General features: G+C 41.7%; 2 protein-coding genes across 12 annotated transcripts in view; one reads left to right on the plus strand and one right to left on the minus strand.

The window, feature by feature from the left end:
- LOC100489013 overlaps positions 1-21718 on the plus strand; it is a 29665-nt gene extending 7947 nt beyond the window's left edge. For 5 of the 11 annotated variants that reach the window (XM_018093712.2, XM_031901223.1, XM_031901214.1 and 2 more), the window contains 11 exons: positions 1046-1070; positions 5640-5720; positions 6597-6742; positions 6975-7091; positions 7989-8046; positions 8355-8373; positions 9042-9060; positions 9420-9446; positions 12994-13101; positions 14834-15095; positions 16264-21718. In XM_018093712.2, the coding sequence (XP_017949201.1) occupies positions 1046-1070; positions 5640-5720; positions 6597-6742; positions 6975-7091; positions 7989-8046; positions 8355-8373; positions 9042-9060; positions 9420-9446; positions 12994-13101; positions 14834-15095; positions 16264-18377 (2976 nt within the window). In that variant the 3' untranslated portion in view covers positions 18378-21718. The remainder of the gene's footprint in view (positions 1-1045; positions 1071-5639; positions 5721-6596; positions 6743-6974; positions 7092-7988; positions 8047-8354; positions 8374-9041; positions 9061-9419; positions 9447-12993; positions 13102-14833; positions 15096-16263) is intronic. The other 6 variants (XM_031901220.1, XM_031901221.1, XM_031901222.1 and 3 more) reach the window with 6 other exon arrangements.
- LOC100488689 overlaps positions 21467-25674 on the minus strand; it is a 31361-nt gene continuing 27153 nt past the window's right edge. The window contains exons 4-5 of the mRNA XM_002940512.5: positions 25452-25581; positions 21467-24017 (exon numbers count right to left, since the gene is read on the minus strand). Coding sequence (XP_002940558.1) covers positions 23797-24017; positions 25452-25581 — 351 coding nt within the window. The 3' untranslated portion in view covers positions 21467-23796. The remainder of the gene's footprint in view (positions 24018-25451; positions 25582-25674) is intronic.

A 25674-nucleotide genomic window follows, 5' to 3' on the forward strand; every position in this document is an offset into this window, starting at 1 on the left:
ATGTATGGGCAGAACAGAGCGGCATGGCCGACCGATATCTGGCCTGAAATTGGCCAGATCTCGATCGGCCAGGTTAGAAAATCTGGTCGGATCGGGGACCGCATCGGCTCGTTGATGCGGTCCCCGAACCGACTGCCCCATAACCACAAATGGCCTGGGGCCAAACGATCAGATTATTTTTTTTTAAAGTTACTTTCTACCCGATATCGCCCACCCGTAGGTGGGGATATCGGGTGAAGATCCGCTCGCTTGGCGACATCTTATAGTGTATGGGCACCTTTACTGGGACAACCTGATAAAAGCTAATAGATGATTAGGCATAAGTCTAATAAATTCATGTCACAGTGTTGCACTGATTGCATGTACAATTCAGACTATGCAGCCCTTCTAGCTACTTTTTCTAGACGTGCCCCTGTATTTTCAAGTGACCTGGTAACTGTAGTCCATTCTGCAGGGTGAGTTTTCTGTGATCTGATAAACGAATTGTCTACTTTATTAGCACAACCCATAGAGTATCTTTAGTTTTCCTGTTTGCCCTGTTCAACTCAAGTAATAAAAAAAAAAAAGATTTTTCACAATAGGCAAAAAGTATGGGCAATACAAGGCCTATTCATTGCACTTACATTGAACAAAGGGGTATAATGTCCCTTTTATTGATATTTGCTTTTTTTTTTTAAATATCAGCTTTCCCTTATTCTTGCATTGTATTCCCTTTTACTGTGTCTTCCAGAGATACTGCAAGAAATCACCCCAAAGATTTTTTTTTTTTTTGGGCTGATAATAGGTGCAAACCTATTCTTGGCTATTTGCAATTTTCATGGACTTTGGTCAGTTAGTTATATGATACTAAATGTTAAATATTTTGTATTTTTTTTTTTTTACCTGACTTTCTTGAATTTTATGCTGCAGATGTTTGTTTGAGTGTTACAGGAACACACTATGGATTTTCTTCAGTTCCTCGGTACAACTTTTATTTAGTATCAGCTCAAAAGATTAACATTCTTTTCTTTTGTTTTCGGAACGATTTGCATCTTCACCTCTAAAGAATATGAGGCCATTTTCCAGTCAAGGTGAGTCTTATATGATTTTTATCTTACAGATAGGTTTTCATTTGATGTTGGAAAGCCACTGGGTTGCTTTCCAGCATGAATGACTGCTGAAGATAAATTCAGTCCTTGAGGACTTAAGGAGTGGCTGCGCTGAAAGATCTTTTTTTTTTTTTTTTTTTTTTTTTTTGGACAAATTCATTTTCTGTGCTGAAAAGATGCTTGCTTTGAAAAAAAATATATTTAAAAATGTGTTTATGGATGCACAAAGATAAATTTTAATTTGAGGTCTATTTGGACGGACCTGTACTGTTCCTGATCCACAACACACATTTTTACTTACTCAGTACCGTAACTTGATCTAATATTTTACATCTTTATCCACAACCCACACTTTAACCCCCTAATCACTATAAAACTATAAGTGGCATCTTCATAAAGCTGGAAATGCTTCATGAGAGAATGGGGGAAGGTGACAGGGGTGGAGTAGGAGATTATTTTGATACCCACACTCCTACCTGCACCTGCATTTCTGATACTTTCGCAGTCTTTTGACAACATTATTTCGGGAACCTGACCCACTGCAGGATCCTTCTTGTGAGAATTATCACTACATTATTCAAGAGGCGAGCATTGATAATTGATAATATCATATATTAAAAATGTAAAGTAAAACAGAAGATATGTTTTTCTGGTCTACTTAAAAATGGCATCGCTTTGAAACAAGTATGAAAACAGTGGAAAAAGAATGTCTGGGAAGAGCTTAATCCAGAAATATTCTGTTCATGCAACGAAGAAGCAAACTAAGAGTAAAACACGTCTCTTCTTCGAATAATCATTGAACGTTCAAGAACAAGGAAACCCTTAAAATGATTGCTTCTGCAAACACCTGCCAACTCTATTCCCTTGCCAATTGCCATATTTATTGTGCTTCAAACCAAGTGCAGTCCTTGAGAAGCTCCCTCTATCTTTCAAGATTGTGGCCGCCATATTGTATCCACCAACAACAACAACATCATCATCCATACCTGTATGGTTAGTCTGCTCATGCATGGTGTAGCTATAGCTATTTGCTTTACCAGAAAATGAAGAAGGACTAATGCTAGCACCACACAAACTGTAGAACTAAACAGTGAGTGTACCCTTGGATATGGAACTTGCACTTGTATTGGAAGGGATATTATCGAAGGCAGTCAGTCCGAGTCTACCACACCACATGGTATTTGTTTTCGGTGAAACATTAAGAAGCCTATTAAGCTTTGTGCAGATACGTGCATTATGCAAAAAAAAAAATAGACTTTGCCGTAGAACTGCAAGGGGAATTTATTGATATTTTGGAGGCTTAGTAAAATTTTGTGATCTTACCTGTCAGGAATAATGTTTTACACATTATGTGACTTCTTGTGACTATGGAAATTCATTCGCTATGGGAATAAGAGCATCAACGACTTTTTTTTTTTATACAATTGCGTATGTATAAATTAAGAGCAACCAAGTGATTCTGATCTAAAAGAACAAGTGTTTCCAAATTTTTCCCTACTTGACAAGTTACAAAGCTATTGAAGGCAGTTTGTGAAACACATCTGGATATGATGAAATGTCAAACGGCTGATGCCCCTTAAGTGAGTTTTGGGCTCTTCTGCTTCTTTCTCTACCTTAAAGACTCACCATATGGAAAATCTTTATTCTGAAGAGGAAAAGACAGCTGTTATCTTGTAAATTGGCATTAAAGAAAATGTTACAGTTTTACTGTGTGCCTGGTTGTGAAATATAATATGCAAGTCAATCCAACACGAAAAGACAATTTGCCGTTCATATTCAGTTTCATCAGGAGCCAGTTAATCTGCCTGTATATATATTTGGAATGTGGACTGAAGCTGAAGTACCTGGTGAAATCCCACACAGACATGAGAAATCAGAAATCAGACTCAGGACCCCAGCACTACAAGGCAGACCTGCTAGCCACTGAGCCACTTAAAATAAAAGCTCCCCAGTGGATTGATCAATTGTCCCAACCATCTTTCCAGAGGCAGTCATCATCCTGCTTTTGCTGAAGCCCTAATACAACATGATCGGCTAAAGAGAAGGGGCTTCCAAGTAAAGATCTGCGGCTCACAGACCCCATCAGAATTGGCATTTACTAAACAAAGTATGCAAAAAGAGAGGAGGCTTGGTAATTGTGTATATTGCACAAATGTATTCTACAGGTCCTGCAAGGCTGCAGCTTCTTCTCCTTTTGTTGTTCGGGTATTGATTGAGATTTTTATGTATTTGTTTTTCGTTCAGAAATAATGTGACGTTACAGTACCTCCCAAGCATGATATTTTGTACTTTAGGATGTGGCATCTTGTGACAATGGACATTAATTCGCTATCAATAAGAGGGAATGAGAGCATCAATGGCTTTGTGTCACAGATTTTTTATACAAAATATTTTCTAATATGTATTCCAATTTTTCTTTGCTTGACAAGTTACAAATGCATTGGAAGCAGGTTGTTTGTGACACACATCTGGATCTGAAACAGTTGCCCCTTGAGTGAGTTTTTGAGACTCTTGCTTCTACTTCTTTCTCAACCTTAAAGACTTGTCGCGTGGAAATTCTTTGTACGGAACCGGAAAAGACATTATTTACCTTGTAAATTGGTGTGATCCAAAACTTTACATCGGCTGTTTCCATTGCTTTTTAAAATGTGTCCAACTAGAAGTTTTACAGTGTGACTGGTTGTGAAGTATAAAATGCAGATAAATCCATCATGAATAGACATTCATGTTCAATAGTCATTCAGTTTTATCAGGAGCCAATTAACCTGCCTGTATGTATCTGGAGTGTAGGAGGAGAACTGAAGTACATGGAGGAAACCCATGCAGGCACGGGGAGAACATACATACTCCTTGCAGATCAGTTCCCTGGAATCGAACTCAGGACCCCAGCATTGCAAGGCAGACCTGCTACCCACGGAGTCTCTGTGCTGCTGTGGCGAATGTATACTTTCTATGAAGCTTATTGGAAGCAATATGATTGGCTGAAGAGGAGGGGCTTGCAAGTGGAGATCTTTGGGCCACAGACCCCATCATGACTGGCATATACCAAACTATGCAAAAGGAGAGGATGCTCAGTAATTACCTATATTCTACCAAATGCATGTAAATATAGTGTACTATCCCTGCAAAGCTGCAGAACTATTCTGATCCAGTCAGTGGTTCTAAATGTCTCCTGATGGTTCACTTGACAGGCTGAAGGAAAACTACTGCCCTTCTAATTATCCCAAAAGGACACGTGGTTTTAAAGGTTTTTCATGATGAAAAGTATATCTTTCAAGTCACAAGTGTATGGATATATCTAACATATCCCAGAATCTCTTCTATAGTGCTGTTTACTATTCTGCATTAGGGCATGGCATGGCCCCCTTCAAGTGTCCAGTCGCCATTAAGTGTCTGTATTTCTTTTTACCTTTGCGTTGTACTTTTTAAGAACATTCCTGATTCTTTTAAGGTCTTCTGAAGCCAAAGGAAATTATGCTGGTATGACATCTATATCAAGTGACTGCTGAAAAGCCAAATATTTCCTTTGCTGATTCATTTTGATAGAAATCTTCCAAAAAAACAAAACAAAACATCTTTTGCCCTGAAACTTGAAAAAAGTTGGTGCAGTTTCCAAGGACGGCAAGATCCCACCCTGCTTTTGTTGAAACCTGGTCAACTTTCATGGTAACTTTTCAGCAGAGGTGGCACTGCACTTGTGCACTGGCCCTAGGTCTGTGGGTCTGCATATTGCATTCCAGCCCCCAAGGATTTCAAGTCCCTTTAGATGTTGATCTAGAGGAAGAAGAGTCTTCGTTATTTTCATCCAATTTCAGGGTGATTGGAGTTAAAGTAGGGTTTCTCGGAACATCTGCCAGTTATCCCCTTTTCCTCCTATTTTTCTATCCACTCATTAGGCCTCTAATCTTTTGCTGCAGGAATATGGTTGTGTCTAATGCTCAGTTGGACAGTGCTATAGGAATTTGTGGCCAAAACTACAGTCGTACTTGCCTCACAACTGTGCCACATTATAAAATTCCTCCCCCCTATTCAATTCCACAGTACTTTGTGGCATTGCTTAATATCGTTTAAGGTATTTCCATAATTAATAATGGTTTAAATATATGGATATTCCCATTTCATTCATCTTTGTATATATGTTAATATGCATGTAATATTCAAGAGTCATGAATATCCTATAACAAATAGCCATAAAAACCGTGCTTAGTGGGGGGTACATTATCCTTATAATACATGAGTGATACTCGGAGTTCCCTGTATAACTCAGCCTGCAGCCTTGTGCCTTTATATGGGCACAGAACCCCTCAGTGACTGCTAATATCCTTATCATTTACAGTAGGGGGTACATTATCCCTTATAATACATGAGTGATACTCAGAGTACGAGTGCAAATGTAAAATAAAGAACTAATAGTGAGAACTAACTGTATTACCACATGCTGGAAGATAACTACAACAGTTACATGTCTTGGTATACAGCTCTGCAAGCCGGTGGTAATTAAATGGAACATTCTCCTCCTTACGTGACCCTTTGCCGCCTTTGTTTTAACAGACAAGATGAAGACGCAACAGAAAAAGACAATGCAGTTTTTGAAAGATTACATGAAAAGAGCAGATCGAGAGCCTTTGATTGGTATGTCTGACTTTCTACGTCCATCTTATGTTTTTCTTTCTTTAACACTTTATTGTAGTTCATGTAAAGGGCTGATTCTGCAGTTTATCTGCCCATTTATGGGGCCCCCTGACAGGCCTCCCCTACTGATATCTGACCAAAAATAGGCCAGATATCGGACAGGCTTGATTTTTCCATCTGATCAAGGACTGCATTGTGGTTTTGTCCTCATTACGAGGTGCCTATTCCCATTGTGATTTGATCATTTGGCCCTGGGGATGCTATTGCTATCTCTGAACCAGGCAGTAGCTTCTGGGTTCTCAGTGTCCTTCATCAGTTGTCACAGTGCATAATATGGATCACACATCACTTGCACATTGAATGGCAGAAATAACGGCTACCAGACTTAGAATAAATTGAGTGTAATTGCATCCATTCCACAAAATAATGCAGGGTCAGTTGTGCTAATCCCCCTGGCAAGTTTGATGACAATGGAACTCTGGGAAGAAATGCTGCATTGTAGGGAGGAGAATGGTCATTGCCTCCAGATTGCACCTTGTGCTTTGCCCGTTTTGGTCATGAATGACCAACAAGCTTTGGGAAAATTGCGCAGTTGGGTCAGGCTGTATTGTATTTGATTCTTTATTTATAAAATGTATTCACCCATGTAGAGGTACATAGTTATTTTATAGTGTGTTTAGCTGCATATATCCGCTTGTATAGGTTTGGGTGTGCATGTACCTGTGTGTGAATGGGGGGTATTCTGTTGTTGCCATACACAATGACAAGCAGGTTGTGTCTGTAACCATATCTTAGGGGGTTTTGGAAGAGGGTGTGGTCACTTGTGGGTGGGGCTTAGGATGATTGAGCCTTTATAACTACTTTTATTGCTTTCAGGCTTGGAATATATCATGGAATACAGAGTTCAGACAAAAGCAAGAAAAATTGAAACAAAATATATATGTGAGATCTGCAAGGCTGACACTGAATTAACACCGATGATTGAGCATCTGTGTGGCGTTAAACACAGGAAACTCTATCTGGTGAGTGTGACTGCCAGTCTGTGCGGGGAATATTAGAGACATGTTAGAGAGGTCTTAGAAATTTTACACTGTGTAACCTTTAGCTCCCCCTTTAGCGTGAGGATCCATTTTTGAGGTTCAGAATCCCAATCATAAGGCAACATAATATTGTGTTTATATTGAATTGTATAGCTCTTAAATTATGTTGCTTATACAGCTTTGTACTCTAACATACATGATTCTCTCATGACAGGCAAAAGAATATCCATTTGTCCTTAAGGCTCCATCCAACAAAAATGAAGATCGCAGTCAGTTCATAAGACGAATGGCCCTTGAAATAGAGCAGGAAGAAGGGACAAAGATGTATAAGGTGACTTTTTTGGGTGGCTATGTATAGAACTATGCTGGTTGAGCTTTATAGAGAAGTGGGCAGTACTTTCCTTCCTTAAATAAACACAATAGGATTGTACTACCCCCAATAAGGGGTAATTATATCTTAGTTGGGATCAAGTACAGGTACTGTTTTATTATTACAGAGAAAAGGGAATCATTTAACCATGAAATAAACCCAATAGGGCTGTTCTGCCCCCAATAAGGGGTAATTATATCTTAGTTGGGATCAAGTACAGGTACTGTTTTATTATTACCGAGAAAAGGGAATCATTTAACCATGAAATAAACCCAATAGGACTGTTCTGCCCCAATAAGGGGTAATTATATCTTAGTTGGGATCAAGTACAGGTACTGTTTTATTATTACCGAGAAAACTGAATCATTTAACCATGAAATAAACCCAATAGGGCTGTTCTGCCCCCAATAAGGGGTAATTATATCTTAGTTGGGATCAAGTACAGGTACTGTTTTATTATTACAGAGAAAAATGAAATCATTTTTAAAACTGTATTTACTTATAATGGATTCTATGGGAGGTGGCCTTCCCATAATTTGTGCCTGTCTGGATAACGGGTTTCCCCGATAACTGTTCTGATACTTATACTATCTTTGTTTAAATGGTCTTTTCTAGCAATATCATTGGATGTATGGAAAGTACTGTGTTACTTGTAAAATTGGAGCGCCCCCTTCTGAGAGGATTGGATCCACTGGATCTCATTGGGTGTGTGTGTGGGGAAAAAAATGTACAGAATTCATAGGATAAAGTACTGTTTTCTCTGGATATTTTATTTAATCCTTTGTTGCCTTTTTGGTCGTTTGGCAAATTCCATGGATTGGATTTCTGGTTATAGTTTTCCCCTTTGTTTCTTTTCAGATTGATCCTGCTACCAAAATTGAATCCTTGCTGGATTTGCAGATTCCGCCTCCAAAAAGTACGTTTTTAAAAAAAAATAATTTATTTAAGTAAATAGTGCTGTTATTGTTAAACTTTTATCTCTAGGGTACCCAAACCAACCATTTTAGGTATGCTACAGTGATTTAAAAAAAAAAAAAAAATCCAGTAGCAAATAACCATGACCATTAACTGTCATATTAACGAGCTATGATACAAGGTGTCTCCATTTATTGGAATAGAGTGAAGATTCAGCAGCACAGTCTTTAGATGTCTTTCTTACTCCTCGATATCATTGCAGTTTGATTGTTACCCAACTAAACATATTTATTTTCTTTTGTTTAACAGAAGCGAAAAAAAAATCCAGGTAAGGGGTTTGCTTTTATGCAGTATTTCCTCCTAACATCTTTTTTTTTTACCCCTAAAATTTAGGAAAGTGGTTATATGTTGTAAGGCTCCTGCAGTGGCCCTCCTCCTGTATCACTCTGCCCACACTCCCCAGTTTGGTCCTGCTCTCCCGTAACTGGGAAATGAAAGGAGCAGAGTTGGGCACTGCCATGTATGGTCTGCCAGAATTCACCTTACCTGGCTCCCTGGCACTGATTGCCATTTTGAGCATCGTCAGTTGAAGGAGATCTGGTTCTGATTTCAGCTCTACCTGCTTCTGGGATAGAAAGTAAAGTGACCAGACATGGCAGTCCCCAACACTGCTATGCCAAACGTTCCAAAGGTACAGGGCAATGGGGCTGTATTGGCATGTGGGTGATGTGGAAAACGCTATAGGGAGAAAATATTTGTTATATTCAATTTAAAACTGATACTTTATAGTAGTGAACTACTCCGCAATTTTTATAAAGTGACCCCCTCCCCACCCCCATGTCATCATTCTTTCTCTAACAAGTGACTCTGGCCAAGATGCTCTCCATTAATGCCATGAAACGTAATTGCAAAACATGATGTATCCATGTATTCAGCTTTTATATTTAAGTTGTAGTAATTTTATATACTTTTTTTTTTTTTTTGTTTCTCATTTAGGTGGGAGAGTGTGGAAAATGTAAGCAAGACTTTATTTCCTACTAATCTACTATTATACTGATAATGATGTGGCAGGGACATTACATTTGCAACTGGGTGTGTGTTCCAGAGAAGTGGCAGGATTCTGCTAGTGCCCTATAGTGTGTTCTGCTTTAGCAAAATTCATTTCTGTGAAGCTGCACAATTTTATTATCCTACCACAAGATGGCCGACGCACAGAAGCCAGGGAATATGTTTCACACACACACTTACTAAATGTATCGTATCTGGTTAATCCTTTAGGTTTTCCAGACTGAAGTTTTTTTAATTACTCACTTAATCTTTGCAGATATATTATTTAATTTAATTTAAACAGATTTGAATTTTTTTTTTTAACAGAGAATGCAGAAAGCTCTGAATTACCTGGTAGGTATACGCCAGCATACTGTTTTTCGACTTCAGCTTATTCCTCCTCTTCTTCTTAGCGCCCCCATTTTCTAAACACTACTCCTCCTATAGTTTTAGGGGTACACAAACTCTCCACACTTCTTCGCCCTATAGCGGAGCAGGTTGCTTGTGCTTTTCTAAGCAATCCCGCCCCCCGTCTTTTTGTAGCACCGCTCCGAACCCCCCCAATTTTTTTGACAGGGAAGATTTTCAAACTGCTGCCACTCTTACAGCTTTGAGGCTACACCCCCCAAACTTGAATAACATAATCATGGGGTCACCCCAAATGAAACGGCGACATTTGTTGGATGACCCAAAGTGGGAGTCAATCAAACAGCCAATCAAATTTCATCCATTGACTTTAATTGACTTTGAATTTAAACTGCTGCCAATATTACAGCTTTGAGGCTACACTCCCTAAACTTGAATCACATAGTCATTGGGTCAGCCTGAATGAAAATATGATGATTATTGGATGCTGAAAAGTGGGCGGAGCTGCGGTTGGTCACTGGGGGACTGCAGTTCAAAATAGGTAAAGTGGGTTGGGCCACTAACAGCCAATCAGATTTCATCCATTGAATTTTATTGGTTTAAGTTTAAAATGCTGTTTTTCTCACACTATTTATGCCAGAGTGCCCACTGTTTGTCACTGGGTGACTTTTACTCAAGGTTAGAAAAAAGTGGGCACATCCACCAACCACCAATCAGAATTTACCTATTGACTTTTATTGGTTTAAATTTAAACTGCTGCCATTCTTAAACTATTAATCCCAGGGTCCCTAAACTTTGCAGAGTTAGTCACTGGGTAACTGCAGTTCCAGGTTAGAAAAAGTGGGCGGAGCCACCAGCCGCCAATCAGATGTCACTCGTTGACTTTCAGTGGGGAAATTTAAATTGCTGCCATTCAGACACTATTAAAACCAGGGTCCCTAAACTTTGCACAGTGGTTTTTACTGTATAACTGTGGTTCAAGGTTAGAAAAATTGGGCGGAGCCAACAACAGATTTCATTCAGTGCCTTCACGTTTTTCAAACCAACATGAAGTTTGTTCTCAAACTTCTCTTTCTAGTTTAAGTATGTTGTAGGCCGGCGCTGTCAATGTTACAAATTGCACAAATAACAATAAAACAATAAAAGCATCATATCAAAAGGGCATATCAAAATGTTTAGTCACTAACCTATGCAGCAGGGATGGGACTGACCTGTTATTGCTTAAGAACTATAGGCAAAGAATAATATAAATATTAAAACAAATGATGTAAATATAAAATAAATATGAAACAAGATAAGAGATGTCAATACAGGGATGATATTATGGTAATAATATGTACACAGAGTTCTAATTTTTGTTTAATGAGCATCATGGCCCTTTTGATATGATGCTTTTATTATTGTTATACAATTTGTGCGTATAGGGTTAATACACAGTTGAGTGTGGGTAGATGTGTGTATTTAAGATTTGATTGTCGGGAGGCACCGTAGCAGCTTCTGATGAAGTCGCGTGTAGCCATGAAACGCGTTAAGCTTGTTACATAGGACTGTTATGCTTTTAATGCAAACAATAAAAGTGATTTTTTAATGAAGAGGTGATGCCAGTGCTCCGTCTATACTTTTGCTTCATCTATTTAAGCAAATAATTCTTGTTTTTAAAAATGATTTCCTTTTCTTCTGTAATAATAAAACAGTACCTGTACTTGATCCCAACTAAGATATAATTACCCCTTATTGGGGCAGAACAGCCCTATTGGGTTTATTTAATGGTTAAATGATTCCCTTTTCTCTGTAATAATAAAACAGTACCTGTACTTGATCCCAACTAAGATATAATTACCCCTTATTGGGGCAGAACAGCCCTATTGGGTTTATTTAATGGTTAAATGATTCCCTTTTCTCTGTAATAATAAAACAGTACCTGTACTTGATCCCAACTAAGATATAATTACCCCTTATTGGGGGCAAAACAGCCCTATTGGGTTTATTTCATGGTTAAATGATTCCCTTTTCTCTGTAATAATAAAACAGTACCTGTACTTGATCCCAACTAAGATATAATTACCCCTTATTGGGAGCAGAACAGCCCTATTGGGTTTATTTAATGGTTAAATGATTCCCTTTTCTCTGTAATAATAAAACAGTACCTGTACTTGATCCCAACTAAGATATAATTACCCCTTATTGGGGGCAGAACAGCCCTATTGGGTTTATTTAATGGTTAAATGATTCCCTTTTCTCTGTAATAATAAAACAGTACCTGTACTTGATCCCAACTAAGATATAATTACCCCTTATTGGGGGCAAAACAGCCCTATTGGGTTTATTTCATGGTTAAATGATTCCCTTTTCTCTGTAATAATAAAACAGTACCTGTACTTGATCCCAACTAAGATATAATTACCCCTTATTGGGAGCAGAACAGCCCTATTGGGTTTATTTAATGGTTAAATGATTCCCTTTTCTCTGTAATAATAAAACAGTACCTGTACTTGATCCCAACTAAGATATAATTACCCCTTATTGGGGGCAGAACAGCCCTATTGGGTTTATTTAATGGTTAAATGATTCCCTTTTCTCTGTAATAATAAAACAGTACCTGTACTTGATGGTACCTAATTTGCTTGAATCCATATTGGGGGCAAAACAGTCATATTAGGTTTATTTTCTGTATAATTTACTGTAAGTAGATTAAAGGTATGGCGATTCAAATTACAGAATTACCCCTCATCTCGAAAATCCCAGGTCCCGAGCATTCCGGATAATAGATTTGCCCCTTCATTATATGGGCATGACATCTATTAGACAACTTGAGAAGGTTTCTTTTGCACAAATAGTGACAGCATGAGAGAGAACTGGCAGTTATTAAAGGAACAGTAACACCAAAAAATTAGAGTTTTAAATTAAATGAAATATAATGTACTGTTGCCCTGCACTGGTAAAAGCTGTGTGTTTGCTACAGTAACTCTACTATAGTTTATATATAATAAGCTGGTGTAGCCCCTGGGACAGCCATTCAAGCTGGAAAAAAGGAGAAAAGGCACAGGTTACATAGCAGATAACGGATAAGCTCTGTAGAATACAATAGTGTTTTATCTGTTATCTGCTATGTGCCTGTGCCTTTTCTCCTTTGAATGGCTGCCCCCGGGGCTACACAGCTGCATTCTTTATATAAACCATAGTAGGGTTTCTGAGGCAAACACACCAGTTGTACCAGTGCAGGGCAACAGTACATTATATTGGAATTTTCTTTTATACACTTGAATTTTTTGGTGTTACTGTTCCTTTAGCACATGATACAATTTAACACACATTTCAGGAAAAAAGCATTTTTTATTCGAGCAAAGCTCCCCAAATCACCCCTTCCATGTCCTAGAGAGTGTAATCGCTTGAGAGCACTGGGACTCTTCTGTCTGAAAAACTAGGACCCTTTCAGGGTGAAAAGTGCCTGTACATTGTGCTGAAATGCAGGTTTGCAACATGTAACCGTTCATCTGCACTATTCTTGCACTCATTTTCTTCTCTTGTATTACAGGAAACATTTGCTCTTGAGTCGGACGCAGAGGCAACCACTGTGACGAATCTTACACTGAAGTTAACAGGAGCTTTAAAGCAATACACTCAAAAGACAACACACGAAGAGGTAAGTGTTTTTCATTTCTTTCCTTCATATACTGTATTACTGAATGTGCATAGATATATTAAATACACACACAGGCAGGGCTGTATTTAGGCCTGATGTAGGCAGTGGACCTTAGCCTCTCCCCTTTGGTGAATGTGCAGACTATCCTGTGCATACACCAATCATGGAGGAGAATGCACCCCTCTCCCTCACTTTTGATACAGTAGTAAAAGCTAGTGCTGGGCGGTATACCGGTTTAAAAAAAAACGGTATGAGTTTTAAACATACCGCTATACCGGTATGCGCGCCTCCTGCTGTTTTTCTCCAATCACATCCGGGTTGCGCCCGTGGGTACGTGACGTCGGCGCGCAAGCGACGTCGCTAGGACGCATCGCTGGAGCTGGAGGAACCACAAGTTGGGTAAGTTCTGCTGGGGGGTTGTGGCTGGGGTTGGGGGGGGTTGTGGTTGGGGGGGCTGGGGTGGTTGTGGCTGGGGGGGTTGTGGCTGGGGTTGGGGGGGCTGGCTGGGGGGGTTGTGGCTGGGGTTGGGGGGGCTGGCTGGGGGGGCTGGGGGGGTTGTGGCTGGGGTTGGGGGGGTTGTGGCTGGGGTTGGTGTTGGGGTTGTTGGGGGGGGGGGGCTGGGGTTGTTGTTGGGGGGGGTGGGGGGCCACCAATATTTATTATTTAGTTTTTATTTATATACCGTCAAATACCGTGATACCGATATAATTTTGAAAAATACCGTGATATAAATTTTTGGTCATACCGCCCAGCTCTAGTAAAAGCAGCACTCTTGGGTCTTAATGAACAAGAAAAGTACAAGTTTAATAATGTAATACTTAGGAGTGCTCCCTTTTCCTGCTGTGTGATATATATATATATATATATATATATATATATATATATATATATATATATATATATATGCTCACATGTATACTCAGAGAGAATGATTATATACTATAATATACCGTAGGTACTAAACTGCAACTGTGCAGTTTCCCATAACAACATACATTTGATATTGCATGGGTCAAAAGGAACTGCTGATTGGTTGCTATGGAAAATTTCATGGGATGTAATTAGCACCTGTTTCTATTTAATCAGTCTCTCGTGTGTGTACAAACACGCCTATTAACTGGACAAAATAATGGAAACCTTTAACAATATATTAATATCCTATACTTAATAATGAGTGAGGATTAGGATCACCGCTTCAGTCCATCTTGTATTACTGGCACACAAGTCCTGAACTGTTTGCTGTGGGATACTGAATCATACTTCAAGAAAAAATGTCTCCAGTTTTTTTTTTTGAGGGTTGAAAGAGAGAAATTGGGTTCACATTTTGTGCTCCAGAACTTCTAAGAATTAATCTGTGATTTTTAGATCTGGTGAATGCGAACACCTGGTGTTCTTGAATGTCAGTTGGCTTTATATTCATTAGATGTTATGCAACTGTACTATAGAGCAATGATCCAACCTAATGACTACAATGACATGACTGCCCATTGTTGCGCTGAATGCCTAGAAAGCAGATCTGTTTATTGAATTGTCCCACTACATGTTGAGCCCCCAGCCCTTTCTCAATTGAAGAAAACCAACATACAATCACATTTAAATAGCCAAGTGCTTATCAAGCTCCACCCCACAAAGTTTCGTGGGAAGGAGTCCCAGGTATCGATGGCTTCTATTGACGTTAAGATTGTGATTTTGCCTGTGCGGTAACCTTCTTCCTTTTTCTTTCAATGTTCAGCTCTTCCAATCAAGAGTGGCCAAAGCAAAGGAAGTCGCATCGTCTATTATGAAGAATGCCACTATGAATAAGAATGCTCCTATGAATAGGAATCCCCCCATGAATAAGAGTGCCCCTATGAATAAGAGTGCCCCTATGAACAAGCATCCCCCTATGAATAGGAGTGCCCCTATGAATAAGAATGCCCCTATCATGAAGACCAACATTATGAATACAGATGCCATTAAGAATAAGAGTGCCAATCTTCACAAACCTCCCCAAGGTAAAGTTCTACCAAGAAATATATTATAATGACATAGATAGTTATAAGTTACATACAGAAACTGGGTGACTTGTTTCAGAATATGGCTAATTGCACTACTTGAAAAAAAATGCATAAATATAAAATTTATGCATTTTTTTCAAGTAGGACTAAAGGTCCCCATACACGGGCCGACTATAGCTGCCGATATCGGTCCCTTGGACCGATTCGGCAGCTAATCGGCCCATGTATGGGCAGAACAGAGCTGCCTGGCCGACCGATATCTGGCCTGAAATTGGCCAGATCTCGATCGGCCAGGTTAGAAAATCCGGTCGGATCGGGGACCGCATCGGCTCGTTGATGCGGCCCCCGAACCGACTGCCCCATAAGCTCAAATGTAATCCGATCGTTTGGCACCCGGGCCAAACGATCAAATTATTTTTTTTTTAAGTCCCTTGCTACCCGATATCGCCCACCCATAGGTGGGGATATCGGGTGAAGATCCGCTCGCTTGGCGACATCGCCAAGCGAGCGGATCTTATAGTGTATGGGCACCTTAAAGCACTGACCTAGGTATAAATCAGTATTCCTATGGTAGAAATACTAAAACTCTGTGTCCCTTGTATCTTGTCTTGCTACAAATATCCCCGAAGTTCCACACAGTATGCACATTCAGAAGACGTCAGGGCAGATATATTCAATAACTGTTACCGTCACATTCACAGTGTTGCTGTATTTGTTAATAAGCAGCCTTCTCGTTACGATACATTAATGATTGTTAGGGTTTTAATACTTTTCATATAAGAATATGGATTTTTTCTTCACTTTCATGGTTTAGATTGTACAAATGCTGACATGTTTAAGGCATGGTATGTCTAGTGCAGTGATCCCCAACCAGTGGCTCAGGGGCAACATGTTGCTCCCCAACCCCTTGGATGTTGCTCTCAGTGCCCCCAAACCAGGTAGTCATTTTTGAATTCCTGACACTGTCCCATTACCAAAATGTTAAGCAATCAGGAATACAGTGCTGAAATCAACAGTTCTGTGCACTGTGGTGGACAATGATGCCAAAAGCGGTCCATTATTTAGCCTAAACATTGTCCGCTAGTTTCGGGCAAACCTGCACATCACTACTACAAATGTTTTTATCTTTATGTTCTGAAAAAATGTCTTTTTTTTTTTTCTTTAGAAAATATTAAGCAGAATCAGATGCCTTCCCAGAAAAATCCCCCAACCCATGGTTTTAATAACAAGACCACAAATCCACAAATCACATCTCAAAGCTCCATTCCTTTACAGCCAGTGGCAGGAAACGCCATGACAGGAAAAAGCATGCAAGTGAACCAGAGTTCTACACAGCAACCAGGTCCTTCACAGCAACCAGATGTTTCACTTCCAAATAATTTGGACTTAGATGATGTCAACTTTTTCAAAAAATTGATGGCTCTATTGGCTGCGCTGCCACAGAACTCACAAGATGCTGGGAACATGCCAATGAATCCAAAGTTGATGATGTTAAAATCGATATTGTTTGATAAAGCCACAAGTAGCGACAATATGCAGCTGAACCAACAGGTGTTGCCGCAGACTCAGTTACCAACACAGGATACTAACGTCGAGTCCGTTCAGAAATTGCTAATGCTAATGGCATCTCAGCCTCAGAATGCCCTGAATCAGCAACTGATGATGCTCATTGCCTCTCAGAACTTTGCCTCCGCCGACAACGTATTGCTCAACCAAAATCTAACGATGCTAATGGCTTCTCTGGCAAACAGCACCATGAGCTTAGAAAATGTCCAACAGAATCAGAACTCTTTCATGCAAATGGCCTCAGTGATACAAAACACTCCCAATCCAAACAATGAACATATCATGAGAATGGAACAGAACCCTGACAATCCTTTCCCAGTCTATGAAACACATGTTCTTGCTCAGCAGAGCTATGACCCTTTTGTAAGCCATGATGAGGTCGGAGGATATCAAGCACCCACTGATGTTCAGTACAACCCAGTCGATAGTGCTGCATCTGGGGGCATGATCTATCCAGCAGCCGAAATGCCACAGAGTCAGTACCAGAATGTTCCCTATGAATCGGACATGTATACTTCTCAGCACACCTTTGAACAACCGTATGAGCAGTCTGGTTTCGATCCTTCTATGATGACCCATGTTGGGGATCCTATTCATCATTTTGATGGATACACAGAGGAACAAGCTGATGCACCATATAGCAGAATGCCTCTGTCACCTAGCGTCGATAAACCCTATCGGGATGAGATTGATCCCCATAGGATCCCCGATGATATAAGCTTTGTTCCAGAAACGACCCAATCTGCTGCATTTTATGAAAGAGCACAAGAACTTGACTACCAGCCCACGAGGCATGATAGAGATCTCCCTGCCTCGATAGCGCCCACAAGGCATGATAGAGATCTCCCTGCCTCGCACCCGCCCACGAGGCATGATAGAGATCTCCCTGCCTCGATAGCGCCCACAAGGCATGATAGAGATCTCCCTGCCTCGCACCCGCCCACGAGGCATGATAGAGATCTCCCTGCCTCGAGACCGCCCACGAGGCATGAAAGAGATCTCCCTGCCTCAAGACCGCCCACGAGGCATGAAAGAGATCTCTCTGCCTCGAGACCGCCCACAAGGCATGATAGAGATCTCCCTGCCTCACAACCGCCCACGAGGCATGAAAGAGATCTCCCTGCCTCGATACCGCCCACAAGGCATGATAGAGATCTCCCTGCCTCACACCCGCCCACGAGGCATGAAAGAGATCTCCCTGCCTCGAGACCGCCCACGAGGCATGAAAGAGATCTCCCTGCCTCGAGACCGCCCACGAGGCATGAAAGAGATCTCCCTGCCTCGAGACCGCCCACGAGGCATGAAAGAGATCTCCCTGCCTCGAGACCGCCCACGAGGCATGAAGGGGATAGCCCTGCCTCGAGACCGCCCACGAGGCATGAAAGAGATCTCCCTGCCTTGAGACTGCCCACGAGGCATGAAGGAGATCTCCCTGCCTCAAGACCGCCAAGAACTGACAGATATGCTGGGCTGCGGGACATCATCATCAATGCCAAAGGAAAAAAGGCTTCCAAAAATAAGTCACCTCTGAAGAGGCGCTTTCCCAATAGCTCAGAGAGAGACTTGCGTGAGGCAGATGAAGGGTTAAGTGAGGTTCCAGATGTACAAACATCAGGCTTATCTGCCGCCATCTTAAAGAGAATCCGAGGGAAGGATTTATTTACAGTATCAGCAATTCTTAGTGAATATGCAGAAAGCCACCAATCTAAATAAAGTAAGGCAACACTCTTTTTATTTGTACATTGCCAGCCATTGTTACTGCTGGTTTTCTTTGAGTCTTTAAACTGTGACATGGTATATTAAGCTTGAGTAGCCACATTGCAGAACAACCGGGTCCCAGGATAACGCACAGGGCAAGAGGTGAGCAGGAAAGGGGATTCCAATGCTTACATTCTTAGCTCCCCTATGTACATACAATATGCTTGTTTGGAAAGTGCAAAAAACCGAATGTGAGCGGCCATCTTTTTTTGCATTTTGCACCCTTCATGAAGAAATATTGTAGCAGAGCCCATAGATCTGTGTTCACCTGTATGTAGCAGCACTGTATTTATGTGGGATGGGGCTGGCACATTTGCCCTACCCTCCTAACTTGTGTATCATTCAGATGTGCAAGTGATGGAGATCAGGGAGAAGCCATGTACTTGCCACTCCCCTATGGTAGGTGGGAAATACAGGCATTTCCTGGTTCTGCCGGAGCTGCCAATCCTCAAACCAAGTGCTCCTTTAAATTGGATGTAAGGGGGTGTGCTCTTGCACATTCAGTCAGTAAGTGACCCCCATGGTGTCCGTTTCTGATGCATTAGAAGTTAAGAATGGTGCAACCCCTGGAACCTTTCTTAACGGTACGTCCTGTGTGACAGATGAACAGAACATTTTATGGTTTATTTGCCCTTTAAAAACATTCCTTTGTATTACAAAATATCTGACCGTCAAGTTACCTCAGTGTGAGATTAGATCCCACCTAACAAACGTGTTTTGTTTTTTTTTCTTTTAAACCACTATAGAATGACAGCATGGCACAGATGAATGTTAAGGAGAAATTCACCATATTTAAAAATGTGTTTTGTAAATGCCATGCAAACTGTAAATAAATGTTATTTCAAAGATCGTGGGATGTATTGGTATGGGAGAATTATACAATATACAGCTTGTTCTGTTGGGGTGCAATTGAAGATCATTACAGTGCACAGATACCCCCCTCCTTAATAATAGGCTGCTGCTAACAAACTTGCCTGCTGGGAATCTATGTGCCTAGCAAGGAGCAAACATGGAGGAGCTTCAGTTTCACTGTTTGGCTCAAGAAATTCCATAAGTAGGTGGAGAGGAGCACTTACAGGGCAATACTCCTGAATATCTCAAGGTGAGTCATTTCAATAGTGTTTTTGGGAATGTCTTGGGGTGACATGCTTTTAGTTTGTATGTAGGGTTTGCGGAACCCTCACTGTACTTAGGGGTGTTACTGGCTGCACCTGTACAAGTGGGGTGCTGTTTAGAGGAAAGCACAGATTTATGGGGTTGATTTTTTGTGACATTTGAACTTTAGAGCTGAGTTGTGCCTGTGTAGCATGTAGGGAAGTGCAGAGCTGGGCAGCGTTGGTAGTGGCTGCCATCTTGGGCCATGATATCTATCACTAAATGGCTCACTTGGGCCTGAAATGTTTCAGCTGTACCTAGAGCACCTCAATAAATGGGATCTACCCTGTAAGCATCAAGCACTTGGCAGATGTACCCTGTGGCCCCTCACAGCACCTAATTGGAATGGAACCAGTGCCAGATTCTGTATTTATGTAGGGCAAAGTGCAGTTCTAACAGAAAGACATCATTCAATACGTTACAATTTTTTTTTTATCTTACAGATTTTATTGAGAAATATGAAAAGTGACACCATAACATCATACATTTCTTACATTAGATAAAAATACTGTACAGAATATAAAATGCTAGTGTGCTTTCATAAAAGAAAAAGTTAAGACAGGGCAAGTTTGGCTTTGCCACGACCATCGGATACACTTACATACCACATATTCTAACAACAAACCATATTGGGGCAAGATATCTAGGGAAAATGCCCACAGAGCTGGGATTTGGGGTGGCAATAAGCTTGTGCTTAAGCACCCCCTTCCCCTTACGTTGCCAACTTGGGTTTTGTTTAATGTTTTTCCCCCTTCTGCTCCCCTCACCCTACTCGGAGAACCCACCCGATGTCTCCTACCAGGCTATAATTCTCATTAACAGGGTGGGAACCTCCATCACTGAGTAATGCTGAACTACAACCCTGAGAACCCACTGTTGAGTTGATCCGTAGCTTCAGGCTGATGGTTGGACCTCCCAGTTTGGCACATGTACAGGGATATGGGCCGACCCACAACTGCACGGGCCCGTAATCCAATCAGTGCAATTTAGTCAGCTCTTTGTGGCTGAAGTCTGTACACTTGCAGAGTGGTTTCTTCCAGCACAGGGGGCCCTGTTCTACCTTTCTGCTTCCATTCCGCAGTTGCTTGAATGATATAACACGGGATTCAGTTCTGCGGTTTGGACTCACGTTTTATAAAAGTCTATTCCAAGCGATTGGCCTGCTCTGAAGCAAAGCCGTCTGTGGGATCTCACTATGGAACACAAAGCAGAACATAGTGTTTCTGGCACGGAACGTATTGTAGGCGGCTAATAACTCAGCAACTGTCGGCACTGCAGTGTTTCGTCAGTATTTGGGCTCAATACCCCCCGACACTATGTAAAACTACACACCGACCTCACCCACGGCAAGAAGTAACAAACACTAACTACATTTCCACAGGAGAATGGCAAAAACTCAACAAGGATGGAAGAACCTTGGATAAATAGGCTAATGAGGTCTCCAAACAATAATAAGGTTTATTGGCAGGTCCTATATTCCTTGCATATCATATTTACCCAATAACCAGATATCACTCTTACTGAGAAGCAAAACATTAGTTCTGTTACTTTCCTACAAGGGACACGGAGTATTATTGCTCACTTAGGGCTCTCAATACTGTTATGTTGGGGGGGGGGGGGCCCCCACATGTTACTACAACACTTTCCCCTGCAAGTACATGGATTGCATGGTACAAGGCAGACAGGCGGGGAGGTGCCAGGGGCTTGTCGGCCCTTAATGCCCCCCCCCCCCCCCCCCCCCTTACAAACTGCCATGTTTTTGCATTCAGCCCTAGCCCTGCATAGTTGATGAATTGCTTTGGGCTCCAAAACAGGGCATAGAGACTTGCGTTCCCCTTGATGGATGCATCCGCTGGGTAACAGATGGGGGGAGGCACCTCATTCAGACATGCAAGTTAGGGAGAGTCGGCTGCAACTTTTCCAAAGACACAGTTACCTTTTCTTTGAATTATTTTCTATAACAAATTCTCTGCCGTGTAAAATATCGACCCAATAGAAACCTGCCGGGCAGCGGTAATTCCCTGTATTAGCATGTAACAATTAGTAGCCCTTTGTGGGGTTAAGACAAAATACAGGACCCAGTCGCCATAGAGCTGGTTCTGTATCCAGCTTTGAATTTACACTGTTCCACCCACTTAATTTTTTACACTTGATTATAAAAACAATTTCATCCACATTTTCAAGATTGGTTTTTTTTTTTTTTTTGGGTTATGCGACTTTTTGAAAACTCAAACTGGAAAATGCCTGCCTCCATTTTAATAAACTGGTTGGAGGGTACAGACAATTTAATGGTTATATTATATGTTGGCTGTGACTGGCATCACAGTAGCCCAACCCTTGGACACCGAGATGGGCTGTGAATACCAGTAGACTGGACCTGAGGATCCCACGTACGTTTGTAACCGCGTGGCACCACCATAATCTTCACTTTATGCACCGGACACTGCATCAGTCAATAGAACACTAATGCTTCTCAGTGGAGAATCCTGTTATGGGCAATAGATACAATGGCATTTGCCATTTACACTCTGCACAACACGTGGTTTCATATTCACAGTTTTAGCATGTATTATAAGGAATGATGCATCATTGCCTCCCATCTAAGGGTATAAAACCTGGCTATCCTCCAGCTGCTGCTGATCTAGAACTCCTAGAACATCTGGCAATGAAAGACTTGGTGGTTACAGGAGATGTAGAGCAGAGCTGGGCCAGAAAGCAAGGACACCCTGCTGGCCACCAACTTCCCCCAGTAACCCCCTTGGTCACCATCAAACACCACCTCTCTACTCCATGTTACACAGCGCTTCAGCCTGTGCAATACCCACAGGGGCCCTAGTGCCTCCCCAGCTGTACCCTAGGCACATACTTAATGTGCAGGGCAGGTAGCCAAATGCAAAAACAAGGTGAGTTTGTTCTCGTTTTTTGCAGTTTGTTCTGTTCCTCCCCATGTCACAAAGTACTGTGACCTATACGAAAGCACAAACCCAGGCCTATAGGTCACCTGACCGGACTTGAACTTGCCTCCAGCCAATGAAACAGTTGCCCCTATTGCCTAGGCATGTGACAGAGGTGTAGTGCAGCTGAACCCTGCGGTTACCCCCTCAAGCTAAATTCTAGCACAGGCGATTACCTGCCACCGAAAGCTGTGCAATTAAATGCCCCAGTGGCTTGAGCAAGTATAGGATGAATACCCTAGAGACTATACAGGCGCAACCAATCGTACTGTAAGGAATAATAGGGATGATAAGAAGGCAAAGGACGATACTCACTACTACTCTATATTCTAACTACCTGTGTTACCATCCAGAGAAAGTGGTTTTACTTTATGTCTGAGAACATAAGATGCTCAAATGACACTCCCTTGCCAGGAAAAGTGCTGGCACTGACATAGGGGCTCCTTTAAGCAGTGGCATCCCCAGTCAGTGGCTGAATTCCTCCCTTTAGCATTGCTCCAGTTGTGCTCCAGTGCAAAAATAGCTCCAGTTTCAAAATGCAACTGTTATTTGAACATGAAAGAGAACAAGGTTGGGCAGATATATCCCTGAATGGGTTGCTGGCTTTGCACCTACGCTGTGACGTTGGTGGTTCCCCCATGGTCCTTTGTGTTGGTCCATCCATTGTGTATACAAAAGGCTGTTGTAGGCATGAAGGCCCTGGGTGAGGCATAGAGGCAGACTGTAGTTATTTCCTGCATCGTGATTGGCTGAACAGATCATAATATCCATAGAAAATATTGGTTAAATCAGTCACAGATAATGGGAACAAGTAACAATTTGGCTTCCTTTTTGGAAGTGCAATTTCTTAATGGATGCAATGCAACTCCACTGCATACGGCGGCAACGCAGTCAGCGCTGCGACAGAGAGTGTCAGGGTCTCTGTGCAATTAAAGGCAACAGTACAGCTCACTTCCTTTACCTCCCGATCCATTTTAATTCCAAAAACAAAAAGTTTGGAGTTTTCTATTGTCAGTGCACTTGTACCAGATCACAGTTTGGTGATGCAGAGTTTGCCACGGCGGTGGCAGCAGTAGAAGCAAGATGCGCGGTTCCTTGCACGGCGTCTATGTAAACAGTCCGAGTGCATAGAAAAACACTGGATACAAGCAAACTCCCCATGAACTGCAGGAAGGAAAGAAACGCTGGGACGTGGGCGGGAGGATAGCGGCGCCAACTGCCCTTCTGCATTCTTCCATAGGGCAAGAGCAGGTTTGGTGGCAGAATTAGGAGCTGGAACTGCGGGAGTCTGTCGGGGCTGTATGTGCCACAGTCTGACTGTAGGGCGGAACCGCACTTTCTTCTGTCGCTGCAGGAGTATAAGGAGGAGGAGCTTCGCTCAAGCTACACGCATCGTAGTTGTCTGTGATATTCAGTGTATGCGAGTCTGGGTCACTGACGGCCGGGGGGGCAAGCTCGCTGTAAGGTGGGGGCTTCAAATCATCCGCTGGAAATACAGAACAATAAGAACATGTAAGGCACAGCTAAAGAACGTGTAAGGCACAGCTAAAGAACGTGTAAGGCACAGCTAAAGAACGTGTAAGGCACAGCTAAAGAACGTGTAAGGCACAGCTAAAGAACGTGTAAGGCACAGCTAAAGAACGTGTAAGGCACAGCTAAAGAACGTGTAAGGCACAGCTAAAGAACGTGTAAGGCACAGCTAAAGAACAGGTAAGGCACAGCTAAAGAACAGGTAAGGCACAGCTAAAGAACAGGTAAGGCACAGCTAAAGAACATGTAAGGCACAGCTAAAGAACATGTAAGGCACAGCTTTAGGGTCACTGACACCATGAAATAAGCTACAAAGATATAAGCACATAATCCATTCCCCCCATGTATCTGTTTATTTTGTCTCGGGATCCGCTGGCACCGATACATAATCTACTGTCAGCAGCCAATATCCCTAAAGATCCCCCAGTCTCTGTGACATGGCCCTGTCCTAGATTTCCTTCATTAAATAATTGTTTCAGTGTCTCCTCTCTCTGTTGGGGTTCCACAAGGCTCTTACTCCCCTTATTTTCTCTCCATACTCCATCCCTTGGCCAACCAATTAACTCCTGTGGTTTCCATTACCCACTCTATGCTGACAATACCCAATCCGATCTCTCCAAATCTCTTAACTGTGGTCTCTCTCTTGCTTGTCAGCCATTTCTACATGGACGCTACCTTAAATGAAACCTCTCCACTGAAAAAATGGTTCTTGTTCTCCATCCAACACCCGGAACATCCCAGACGTGTCTATCACAGTTAGCAACTCCTCTATTGTCCCATCTCTCCATGCCCAATGCCTTGGGGTATCCTTGATTCTGCCCTGTCCTTCACTCCTCATACCCAATCAAATCAAATCATTATCCTTTTAGATTGTAGGCTCTATTGATCAGGGCCTCTTTGCCTCTAGTATTGATTACTGGCCATACTTTTGCATGTAATATGCATTTATAATGTATACATCTATTGATTGTACAGCACTGTGAAATATAGTGGCGCCAACAGTGCTAACCCAGCATTAGGTTGCATTTCATATGCCAAAAGCTTTATAAGGTTTATATAATATAAAATCAATAGCCTGGTCATTTCCCTATAGGACCAGACTGTAAATTATATCCTTATAAACAACACATTCCTACATCAGAACACACCGTTTATAACTTAAAGAGACATGCACACTGAACATACACACTCTTTGACGGCCCACATTAATATGTTCCTTTGCTTTATACATGTGCTAACACTGTTGGCAGAGCTGTGTGGCGCAGTGAAACCGTAACCAACAGTTATACCTTCTGCACAGAAATACTGATTGGCTTGCAGATTTTAAATATAAGAGTAAAAAAAACAACCAGCAAAATAATAACAAATTAATGTAAAGTTGCATTCAGACCTGTGGAGAGAGCTTCATAGGGAGGGGGCACTTCCAGCTGGCTGTAGGAGGGTGCGGGGGGTAACGAGGCCGCAGGTTCCCCGACCGAGCTGTCGTCTTGCACTCCGTACCAGTTTGCCCAAACAGAAGCCTTTATAGGGAGGAACAAAAACACATTGTTACCGATAGTAACAGGTAAACATGGGTGTGAACACAGGATAGAAAGGAGAATTTTCAATAAAAA

This window comes from Xenopus tropicalis, chromosome 4 (genome assembly GCF_000004195.4).
Source record: "Xenopus tropicalis strain Nigerian chromosome 4, UCB_Xtro_10.0, whole genome shotgun sequence".
Lineage (NCBI taxonomy): Eukaryota > Metazoa > Chordata > Amphibia > Anura > Pipidae > Xenopus > Xenopus tropicalis.